The sequence below is a fragment of the Somniosus microcephalus genome, chromosome 8 (genome assembly GCF_052327205.1).
Source record: "Somniosus microcephalus isolate GS21.2 chromosome 8, FLI_Smic_1.0, whole genome shotgun sequence".
Classification (NCBI taxonomy): Eukaryota; Metazoa; Chordata; class Chondrichthyes; order Squaliformes; family Somniosidae; genus Somniosus; species Somniosus microcephalus.
The window spans coordinates 95,964,809-95,977,087 of record NC_140994.1 but is presented as its reverse complement, the minus strand read 5'-3'; the positions used below and the strand labels follow the sequence as shown (position 1 = coordinate 95,977,087).

Genomic DNA, 12,279 nt, shown 5'->3' with positions numbered 1-12,279 from the left:
CGCTCTCTCTCTCTCTTGCTCTCTCTCCCTCATACTCTCTCTCCCACATTCGCTCTCTCACTCTCTCTCTCACTCTCGCTTGCTCACACTCATTTTCTCACACATTCTCTCTCTCGCACACTCGCGCTCTCTCTTACACTCGCGCTCTCTTACACTCGCGCTCTCTCTCACACTCGCACTCTCCCTCACACTCTCACTCTCTCTCTCGCTCTCTCTCACACTCTCACTCAGGCTCTCTCACACTCTCACACACTCTCTCACTGGCTCTCACTCTCGCTCTCATTCTCTCTCACACACTCTCTCTCTCTCTCTCACACTCGCTTTCTCTCTCACTCGCTCTCTCTCTCACACTCTCACTCTCACACTCTCTCTCTCTCTCACGCTCTCACTCAGACTCTGTGACACTCTCACACACTCTCTCACTTGCTCTCACTCTCTCTCTCACTCTCTCACTCTCACACTCACTCTCACACACTCGCTCTCTCACTCTTGCTCTCTCTCGCACTCGCGCTCTCTCTCGCACTCGCGCTCTCTCTCGCACTCGCTCTCGCACTCGCGCTCTCTCTCGCACTCGCTCTCTCTCACAGTCGCTCTCTCTCACAGTCGCTCTATCACTCTCTCTCACACTCACTCTCTATCTCACACACTCTCTCTCACACACTCTCGCTCTCGCTCACTCTCTCACTCTCTCTCACACTCACTCTATCTCACACACTCTCTCACACACTCTCGCTCCCTCTCACAATCTCGCTCTCACTCTCTCTGACACACTCTCTCACATTCTCTCTCTCACACTCTCACTCTCACACACTCTCACTCTTGCACTCGCTCTCTCTCACACTCTCACTATCACACGCTCTCTCTCATACTCTCTCTCTCACACTCTCTCTCACTCTCTCGCTCTCTCTCTCACACTCTCTCTCTCACACTCTCGCTATCACACTCTCACTCTCTCTCACACTCTCGCTGTCTCACACTCTCTCTCTCGCTCATGCTTTCTCTCTCACTATCTCTCTCACACTCTCACTCCCCCTCTCACTCTCACATGCTCTCTCTCACACTCACTCTCTCACATGCATTTTCACTCTCAATTCACAATTAAAATCACTTTATTGGCATGATAAGGTACATCTTATGTTGCCAAAGCATCGAAAAACATTTATGGTTGAACACATAAACGCAGATCTATTCAGTGTATAAACAGATATATCCCTGAGTGTATAAATATACATTCGTATAATTTGTATATACTCTTTTATTAGGTTTACTGGTTGTCCCTCTGTTTATGGCAAGCTGTAACATAGTGTGCCGCTAAGGTTACACAGTTTCTCTGTTCCCCTAGTAGGTATGGGAGTTTTTGGTCGTCATTCAAATTTCTGAATTCAGGGCATATTTGTGAGAATTTTTGGTAGAAATTCTCCCTGATGCCCTGATATTTTCCACAAGCTGTGAGGAAGTGCATCTCTGTCTCCACCACTCCCTGACTGCAGTGAGAGCATATCCTGTCCTCTCTTGGCAGCCGGGTCTGTCTGTGTCTGCCTTTTTCGATCGCCAGGCTATGTTCACTAAGTCTGTACCTTGTCAAGGTTTTTCTCAGTTTGCTATCCTTTACCATGGTCAGGTATTCAGCCATGTTGTAGTGTCTGTTTAGGGCCAAGTAGCAATTGAGTTTGTTTTGGGTTTTTGTTGTTTCTGCCCAATATGACAGGTATTTTTCCTTTTGCTTAGTGACAATTGTGTTGAGTCGAATTCTCTGTGCTACGATGTCACTGTCCTGGGGCTGGTTATTGTTAGTAGTGTTAGTGGTTGCTTCACTGAGTCCCAGGACTAGTTGACTGAGGGTATTCTTCTTTATGGTCCTCTCTTGGCATTTCAAGGCTTTGTAATGATAGCAGTGGGGGTTGCTCATTTTTAGGTGTTTCCAAAATTTGGAGGCTCTTTTTTGGATAGTGATTATTAGTGGATATTGGCCTAGTTCTGCCCTGTATGCATTGTTTACGGTTTTCCTTTGAGTCCGGAGGATACTTTTACAGAATTCTGCATGTAGGATCTCAATTGGGTGTTTGTCCCATTTTGCAAATTGTTGTTGTGTTAGCGGTCCCCACACCTCACTGCCATAGAGTGCAATTGGTTCAATTACTGATTTAAAAATTTTGAGCCAAATGCTAATTGGGATTTCTATTTGGATTGATCTTTTTATGGCATAGAAAGCCCTTCTAGCTTTCTCTTTCAGTTCATTCACAGCCAGATGAAAATTTCCCGTAGAGCTGATTTTTATGCCCAAGTATGTGTAGTTAGTGGTTTGTTCGATTTTAGTTGTTCCTAGTGTGAAATTTATTCTCTCACACACACTCGCTCTCTCTCTCACACACTCTCTCTCTCTCTCTCTCTCACTCACACACACACACTCTCTCTCTCTCTCTCTCTGACAGTTGCTGCTCGCGCCTCTCGATGACAATGTTGCGGGATTTTCCATGCGGCCGAAAGAAACGGGGGGACAGGGAGTGAAGTAGATTTAGAAAAAGTAAAAAATCGACTGGAGGACGATGGCTAAAGATTTTTTAAATTAATTTTGTAAAGTTACCATCATTTATACACTAATTACTGTAACATTTGTGATTGGACTCCAAGGAGTAGAACTGTGTGTGGCCTGTCGCCCCCTCACCCCCCAGTTGGACTCGACTGATAAGTGGCGCGAAAGCCGAGACCCGGAGGAGAGAGTCTGTGAGAAACCAGCCCCGGGAGAGAACCCGAGAGATATCGAGCGCGGCCCTGGGAGATCCTGGGTGAGAGCGGGAGGGAGAATGTCAGTCAGTCCGGGCCCGGTTCCGCATCTTTCGGCGAATCGAGGCTACCCGGCCGGCGGCGGGGCGGGGAACACGTGGGCCCGGCCCGGGATTGGGGGTGAGGCGAGGGGCCGAGTCCGTATGCCGACCCCGATAGTCCGAGCTGCCTCATTTCGCATTATATACACTGTCTGTGTCTGCCCGCGTCTCCCCGCCTGCCCGCCCGCGTGTGTCTCCCTGTCGGTGTGAATATCCAGCTGGATGTCAACTCTGAATTTTCGAACTCCAGTGTCTGCTCGCTGGGACTGTATGGCGCTGGGTTCAGTCCCTGCCCCATCTGACCCTGAGGCGGGAGAGGGTGTGCAAATGCTTGCTCCGGAACTTTAGGTGATCCCAGTTTATTACTTCCAAGTAAGCCAAATATTTAATGGAGTGAATTTTAGCGAAAATAGGTGACTAGCAGCCTCTTTACCCAAAGACAACTGAATGTTTGAAGCTGTTCACAAATAAAATTTGATGCCATGATGGGAGAGATGAACATTCATGGGCTTGTCTGGCTATGGTATCTTTCTTTCTCTCGTTTCTGCTACCTGTGTGTGTATCTCTACCTTCTAGCTCTGACTGCCTGTAGTTCACTTGCACCCTCTGTCTCTATCTTCAGTTGCCAGTCTGTGTTTGGTTACTGTATCTAATGGAACATTCTTGTTTTTAGTGCCTCCAAGGGTGAAAGAAACATGTCTTGTCTTCGAGTAAACTCCAGTGAGGAGCAGGAGCTGCTGGACACTGGCCTGCCACACACTGTCTCTGTCACAGGTGAAGTTAATTGGGCACTCCTCTTACTGTTGCTCCCCTTTATGCTACAGTGTAAATTATATGTTTGCTGTTGGAGGGAGTGAAACCTACTCTAGTGGTTGTTTGCTGGGTGCTTCTGTCAGAAATGCCATTGGCAGCTCTTTAGCCAGCAGTGTGTTTTTGCCACTACTGGCCCATACACAACTTACGGTGAAATCCGAAAGTCCAAGCCACATTATCAAAGTTGTGAATACAATTTTGAACTAATTACTGACTGATGGTGCCCTGCAGTTCTCCAATATAAAAGGGCTGTGTATGTAGCCCACCCAGCTAGTGTGTCACCGGGTGTTTGTTTAACCCTGCTCATCAGAAAGCAGTGCTGAATTTGTCCATTCTAAATGGTCTACTTCCACCTCCGTAACATCGTCCGTCTCTGCCCCGCCTCAGCCCATCTGCTGCTGGAACCCTCACCCGTGCCTTTGTTACCTCCAGACCAGACTATTCCAATACACTCCTGGCCGGTCACCCACCTTCCACCCTCAGTGAACTTGAGCTCACCCAAAACTGGTGCCCGTGTCCTAACTTGCACCGAGTCTCGTTCACCCATCACCCCTGTGCTCGCTGACTTACATTGGCACCTGGTCCGGCAATGCCTCGATTTTAAAATTCTCGTCCTTGTTTTCAAATCCCGCCATGGCCTCACCCCTCCTTATCTCTGTAACCTCTTCCAGTGCTACGCCCCTCGGAGATCTCTGCGATTCTCCAATTCTGGCCTCTTGTGCATCCCGGATTTCCATCACTCCACCATTGCCGACCGTGCCTTCAGCTGCCAAGGCCCAAGCTCTGGAATTCTCTCCCTAAACCCCTCTGCCTCTCTCTCCTTCTTTAAAACCTACCTCTTTGACCAAACTTATTACCTTTTCTAATATCTCTATGTGGCTTGGTGTTAAATTTTGTCTGATCGCTCCTCTGAAGCGCCTTGGGACGTTTTACTTTTAAATGCAAGTTATTGTTTGTTGTACGGTTATAAAATAACTTTTTGTTGTTCATGTATCTTTTGTAAAAAGAAGAGGCTCACGATGCATCAATTTGGTGTTTATTACAAACTTCGCATGATGTTGACTTTTAAAATGTACTCTGGAATGTGGAAGTAGCTGGCAGTTATTTCTCTCTGTTTGGACTTTACTGCCTTTACAATAGATTCCTGGTACAGTGAGTCACGTTTAAATTCTGACATTGTCAGAAGACTTTTTTTTGTCTTTTTTTATGCTGGCTAAACTGAAGAGTGTTAGTGCTGGGACACTTTCCTATTTTGGATGTCAAGCATCATCAAGCACCCCAGATCAGTCATAGAGTTATATACAGCACAGAAAGAGGCCCTTCGGCCCATCGCGTCCGTGCCAGCCATCAGGCCCTGTCTAATCTAATCCCATTTTCCAGCATTTGGTCCGTAGCCTTGTATGCAATGGCATTTCAAGTGCTCATCCAAATGCTTCTTGAATGTTGTGAGGGTTCCTGCCTCTACCACCCTTTCAGGCAGTGAGTTCCAGATTCCAACCACCCTCTGGGTGAAAAAGTTCTCCCTCAAATCTCCTCTAAACCTCCTGCCCCTTACCTTGAATCTATGCCCCCTTGTTATTGACCCCTCTACTAAGGGGAAAAAGTTCCTTTCTATCTACCCTATCTATGCCCCTCATAATTTTGTACACCTCAATCAGGTCCCCTCTCAGCCTTCTCTGCTCCAAGGAAAACAACCCCAGCCTGTCCAGTCTTTCTTCATAGCTGAAGCGCTCCAGCCCAGGTAACATCCTGGTGAATCTCCTCTGCACCCTCCCCAAAGCAATCACATCCTTCCTATGGTGTGCCGAGCAGAACTGCACACAGTATTCCAGCTGTGGCCTAACCAGCGTTTTGTACAGCTCCATCATAACCTCCCTGCTCTTATATTCTATGCCTTGGCTAATGAAGGCAAGTATCCCATATGCCTTTTTAACCACCTTATCCACCTGTTCTGCTGCCTTCAGGGATCTATGTACATGCACACCAAGGTCCCTCTGATCCTCTGTCTTTCCTAGGGTCTTACCATTCATTGTGTATTCCCTTGCCTTGTTAGTCCCTCCAAAATGCATCACCTCACACTTTTCAGGGTTAAATTCCATTTGCCACTGTTCCGCCCATCTGATCAACCCATCTATATCGTCAATGCAGACTGAGGCTATCCTCCTCGCTATTTACCACCCCACCAATTTTCCTGTCATCTGCCAACTTACTGATCATACCTTTTACATTCACATCCAAATCATTAATGTAGACCACAAACAGCAAGGGACCCAGCACCGATCCCTGCGGTACCCCACTGGACACAGGCTTCCAGTCACAAAAACAACCTTTGACCATCACCCTCTGCCTTCTGCCACTAAGCCAGTTTTGGATCCAATGTGCCGTCACCCTGGATCCCATGGGCTCTTACCTTCTTGACCAGTCTCCTATGCGGGACTTTATCGAAAGCCTTACTGAAATCCATGTATACCACATCCACTGCACTACCCTCATCCACACACCTAGTCACCCCCTCGAAAAATTCAATCAAATTGGTTAGACATGATCTCCCCCTGACAAAGCTATGCTGACTATCCTTGATTAATCCTTGCCTCTCCAAGTGGAGACTAATTCTGTCCCTCAGAATTTTTTCCAATAATTTCCCTACCACTGATGTTAGGCTCACTGGCCTGTATTTCCCTGGATTATCCCTACTACCCTTCTTGAATAATGGTACTACGTTAGCTGTTCTCCAGTCCTCTGGCACATCCCCTGTGGCCAGAGAGGTTCTGAAAATTTGTGTCAGAGCCCCTGCAATCTCCTCCTTTGCCTCACACAGCAGCCTGGGATACATCTCATCCGGGCCTGGGGATTTATCCACTTTTAAGCCTGCTAAAACCGCTAGTACCTCCTCCCTCTCGATGCTAATATGTTCAAGTATATCACAGTCCCCCTGCCCGATTTCTATGTCTACATCGTCCTTCTCCATAGTGAACACAGATGCAAAAAATTCATTTAAAACCCCACCTACATCTTCTGGCTCCACACACAGATTGCCACTTTGGTCCCTAATGGGCCCGACTCTTTGGTTGGTTGAAGAGTAAATATTCCGGTATTATGTGCCCAACAAGCTGCGTTAACCAAGGTGTCAGCTGCGGCTCAGTGGTAGCACTCTCACATCTGAGTCAGAAGGTTGTGGGTTCAAGTCCCAATTGAGAGACTTGAGCACATAATCCAGGCTGACATTTCAGTACAATGCTGAGGGAGTGCTGCACCGTCTTTTGGATGAGATGTTAAACAGAGGCCCTATTTGCCCTCAGGTGGGTGTAAAAATTCCCATGGCACTATTCGAAGAAGAGCAGGGAAGCTCTCTTTTTTTCCCCCCCCCCTGTTTCCTGGCCAATATTTATCCTTCAACCGACTTCACTAAAATAGATTTTCTGCTCATTATCTCATTGCTGTTTTTCCCAATCCAAGTGATTGTTCTTCACGTGAGCCTTTGACGGTGATTGTGAAAGTACACACCCTGTTCAGCAGGAATCACCTGAGTAGGGCAATAAACTAATGGCAGTCTCTTTGCTTTGGTTTGTTCAGAAATAACTGGTTAGAAGTGCCGCTGATTGTGATGGTTGAGTACAAATACCAATTTCCTGCCAAAGCAGTTCATTTTATTTGCTGCAGATTACAAAAAAACATTATGGGGCCTCTACTAGGAATGATTTGCAGTGTCTCCCTCCCCCAGAAATCCTAAGGGATAGAATCAACAACAGTTTGTATTTATATAGCGCCTTTAACATAGTAAAATGTCCCAAGGGGCTTCACAGGACTGTTATAAGACAAAAATTTGACACCGAGCCACATACGAAGAAATTAGGGCAGATGACCAAAGGCTTGGTCAAAGAGATAAGTTTTAAGGAGCGTCTTAAAGGAGAAAAACGAGGTAGAGGGGTTTAGGGAGGGAGTTCCAGAGCTTGGGGCCTAGGCAGCTGAAGGCATGGCCACCGATTATAATCACTGCAATATTTATACTGTGTAGCTAAGTGACTTGATCACAAAAGGCAACGTGCAATTTTGCATAAAGCTAGAGGTTAAGTGCTCCTGGCAGTGGACATTGCCAGGTCCTGGTGGAAGTCGCCTTGTTCTGTTTTGCGGTGCCTGATGCCTGTTCAGTTGGCACAGGCCGTTATTTTCTCCCCATCTCGGCTGAAGGCAGACAAGTGGATCTGGGCATTGGCAAATCAAGTGGTCAATCTTCATGTGTGAGTCGAAATGGTGAGTGTTGGCAGGCTATGGAAGTCATAGGCAAGCGTTATTCTGTCATTACCTGCCCTTCCATCGGGCATTGACTGATCATGATGAGATCCCCTTCCTAGCCCAGGGCCACCAAGGGTGAGTGTAATAACACAGCCTGAGATCAAACTTGACCTTTTGCTGTGTATGGCTTGGGACCTCATTGTTACTTTATTGAGCAATCAGGGGGTTATTTAACCGTTTTAATAAATGCTCTGGCCTGTGTTTCCTTTCACAGAATCTAGAAATGGTGAAATGGCTGAGCCTGAGGTGAATGAGATCATCACAGCCAGCATGTTGGAAGAGGAAAGGCAGCTAGAGAGGGAAGGGCAGGAGGAGGAGAGAAAGCTCTTGCAACAGGTAAGGGTCTTTGTTAAATTACACTGTAATTCACAACATTAGCTGCTGCAGCAAACTTGCACAGAAATTTACAGCACAGGCCATGCTCCTCCCACCCTACATCTCACCCTGTCAACATAACTTGTGTCCTTTGCACATATGTGGGGCGGGTGGTGAAATCAAATGGGACGAGAGGGTTCAGGGTATTAGGAATTTAAGTTCTGAGGAAATATTAAGGAAGTTGGGCTTGTTTCCTTTGAAAAAGAGACTGAGGTGAAGCTTTCGATACTGGGGCACACGAGTTAAAACTAGGAAGTTAGGAATAAGAAGGGAAGTTAGGGTGACTTCTTTTTATCCAGCACCTGAAGGTATTTGTGGACTAATCATCAGTGAATTATATAAATGGTTTTGAGGCACGACAGAACTTGCTTTTATATAGTGCCCCTTAGGATGTCCAAGAGAGCTTCCTAGCTAATTTTGAAGTGCATTTACTGTTGCGTAGATAAATACAGCAGCCAATTTTGCACACAGGAACATCCTACAAATAGTAAATGGATTATTAGTTAATTTAGGGAGGAATATTGTCCAGGACACTGAGAATTCCCCACATCTTCAGAGGGTGCTTTGGGATCTTTAAACAGCTGAGCAGGCTGACGTCTTATTCGAAAGGAGCACCTCTACCAGTACAGCATGCCCTCGGTACTACACCACATTAGAATGCTTTCTGCAGTGAATTGCAGTGTATTGAGTAGATGGATCAGTTGCTTTGATCTGGGGGGAAAAAGGAATGACTTATTTGTGCCTAAAGGGTTCCTGTATTCGTAAAAGATTCTTGTGGCTAAATTTCAGTGTTTATGGAGAGTGAGGTTAAACTAGAAATGAAGCGGTGTATTGCTGTGATTTTTGGCCCCAATTTCTTTCGTGACGCGTGATTTCTTTTTCTAGGCTAAAATGTTCTGGGAAAAAGACTCGCGGGAAATGCGCTATAAGCGATTACAGCACTTACTGGAGAAGAGTAACATTTACTCGAAGTTCTTGCTGACGAAGATGGAGCAACAGCAGCTGGAGGTAGGATCTCCGTGTATTTGGTTCCTTTAACCATGTGGCGTGATGCTGCTGGGGAGGAGGATGTTATCTGGAGCACAGCAGCCAAGGGTGAATAGTGGAAATGGGATAAATGGGTATCCTAAAAGTAAAAGTGCTGGAAATCCGAACAGTTCTAACAAAGGATTCCACCTGGATTGTTAATGTGTCTTTCTACTTCATAACTTGACGGACTAGCTGTGTATTTCCAGCATTTTCTGATTTTTTTTTTAATGAATATTCTGTGGTTTGCTTGATTACCTTTTGGACAGTTATACAGAACTTTCCCTCCACAGATTAAATGGGTGGGTAGAGTCCATGATGGGGGAGAGTGTACATGGGTTGTGGGAGGGCCAAGTGGTCTGTTCTTGTTCCGTGCTGTCTTCTGAATTGAATTTAGCATTCCCTCCCTTAGCAGCACCCATACAAATTACCTACATTGAAAGTTGGTGCCAGATAACTGCTTTAGTTTTCAGTTTGTTACTTGGTATATTTTGCTGCTTCAGGTGAAGGTTCGGGGCTCTGCTTTTTTGATGGTTTGTCCAATCTATCTGAATGGTGGTGAAGTAGTAATGATCTTGCTGCAGCGATGGGCTTGGGGGTAAAAGCATTGCCATTCGAACCAGGTCTCTGCAGAGTTGGAGAAGTAGTTGGTCTGTACCCTTGGGATAGGCAGGGCTACAATCAGTTGGGAATCCTGCTTCAGTTCACTGTTGGTGACCCCTGCTGGGAAGTGTGTAGGTCTGCATGCCTAACAAAAGGAGAGCCAAGTTCTGCTTGCTTCTACCCCACAGTCGAAGACTCGCGCATGAAGAATCGCCACTTGGGGTGAATTAGTGGGACGCTGTCAGCGTCTGTGGGCATGAGACTAGCTTCAATAACAAGAGCTTACATTTATATAGTGCCTTTAATGTAGTAAAACTTCCCAAGACGCTTCACGGGAGCGTTGTCAATAACAGAATTTAAAACGAGCCACATAAGATGTTAGGGCAGATGACCCAAACCTTGGTCAAAGAGGTAGGTTTTAAAGAGGTGCTGGGGGAGAATAGGAAATTAATTCTCTTTAAAAAGAGCTACTTGGTGAAACCTCACCCTGGAATGGAAGGGGAATTTGCCTCTGATTTTAGCTTTTTTTTAATTATATTCGGATGTTAAAGATAAAATACCTTTTCTGTCACATTGGATTACTGGAAACATTACGCTTTTGTTTCTAACAGGAACAGCAAAGAAAAGAAAAGCTTGAAAAAAAGAAGCTGCTGCTGGTGATGGCTCAAACGGTAATGTCTAGTTGGGGGATGATTTATGTGGTCATTATGGTGAGGGGAATCAGTGCTGGGGAATCAGACACTCTCTCCATTTCACTCTCCCTCACTCATAGAATCAGAAAAATGTAGTTTAGAAGGTGGCCATTTAGCAACCTGCATCAAATGTGTATCTACCCTTCACAAAAGATTCAATGCTCTCTGCATCAACTACTAACTGTGACAAAGCATTCCATGCTCTAACAACTCCCTGCATAAAGACATTTCTCCTTTGGAGCAGAGTAATACATTGTCTATTACACGGTATAAGACTTCTGTACTTATAATGGAAAGAAAGACTTGCATTTATATAGCGCCTTTCACAACCTGAGGACATCCCAAAGTGCCTTACAGCCAATTAAGAACTTTTGAAATGTTGTCACTGTTGTAATGTAGGAAAAGTGGCAGCCAATTTGCAAACAGCAATGAGATAAATGACCAAATAAACTATTTTAGTGACCTTGATTGAGGGATAATTTTTGGCCAGGACACTGGGAGAACTCCTTCGAATAGTACCATGGGATCTTTTGCATCCACCTGAGGGGGCAGACGTTGCCTTGGTTTAATGTCTCGCCTGAAAGATGGCACCTCCGACCGTGTAGCATTGCAATACTGCACTGAAGTGTCAGCCTAGACTATATGCCAAAATCTCTCGAGTGGTTGAACCCATGACCTTCAGACACTGGTGAGATTGCAATCACTGAGCCAAGGCTGACCCTTTAAAACGATGTTTTATCTGCTGTACTGTGAGCAATGCTATGGAAACGTACTAGTAATATATACTGTACTTTAAGAACAGGAAAAGCCATCAGATTCAAAGTCCATCCTTTTTATATAGGTCAAATCCACCTTCTCCCACTTCCCCACTCCTATTTCCCTGCAGAAATCAATCTAATTGCTACTTTGGGCTCATTTATTCTTTCTGCTTCAGTGACCTCCCCTAGTAACTCTCTGATTGTCTGTCTGACTTTCCTTCTGGTGCCTAATTTCCCAATTGTTAATTACTGCCCCAGGTATTTGAGCCCTTCGCCACAAGTAGGGTCCCTGGAGTTCTGCATGATGAGAATCTAGCTTGTTCAAGTGTTGCAGGGTTTTGGGGATAATTCCATCTCCTTTTTTTAAAGTATTGTATAAAATCAGTGCTAAATTGGTGGCTTTTGTTCAGAAAAATTGTGTTTTAAATTCCTCAGACCGAGGTGTTTCCAGTGAAGCCACAAATTTGACTTTTTATTTTGTCCGTGTACAGGTGAAGGGAGACAACTCCTCAATACAAGAAACCAAAACCGGTATGTGTGTGTTTTAAAACTACAGTGGTCTTGTTGAGCAATTTGCTACATGGAAGATGTTGATTGTAATCCACTTTGAATCGAGTAATCCAGCTGATCACTCTGTCTTTCAATTAGAGCAAACCCACAAGTACATATGACATTTTCAGCCAAGCCTGTTGTGGCATCTGAATGTGCTGAAGTTTTTAACCAATTTAGGTTAATTTCACCACCCTTTTTAGATTAAAAATTCAATGCTTGTGTTCATGATAGCTTTGGTAGTGTCTTAAAGCAAAAGATGTTCCATTAAAGTGATCTAATCCTTTAGTACCGTGGTTTCAGAATTAGAAAGGTTGGGCAGTTGGAAAATTGATGCTACAGTTG

At 45.3% G+C, this 12,279-nt stretch overlaps 1 protein-coding gene across 1 annotated transcript in view; it reads left to right on the top strand.

The window, feature by feature from the left end:
• Positions 1–2,690: 2,690 nt before the first annotated feature.
• hells (helicase, lymphoid specific) overlaps positions 2,691–12,279 on the top strand; it is a 62,547-nt gene continuing 52,958 nt past the window's right edge. Inside the window, exons 1-6 of the mRNA XM_085995023.1 lie at positions 2,691–2,786; positions 3,499–3,599; positions 8,146–8,267; positions 9,192–9,314; positions 10,547–10,606; positions 11,877–11,916. Of these exons, the coding sequence (XP_085851149.1) occupies positions 3,521–3,599; positions 8,146–8,267; positions 9,192–9,314; positions 10,547–10,606; positions 11,877–11,916 (424 nt within the window). The 5' untranslated portion in view covers positions 2,691–2,786; positions 3,499–3,520. The remainder of the gene's footprint in view (positions 2,787–3,498; positions 3,600–8,145; positions 8,268–9,191; positions 9,315–10,546; positions 10,607–11,876; positions 11,917–12,279) is intronic.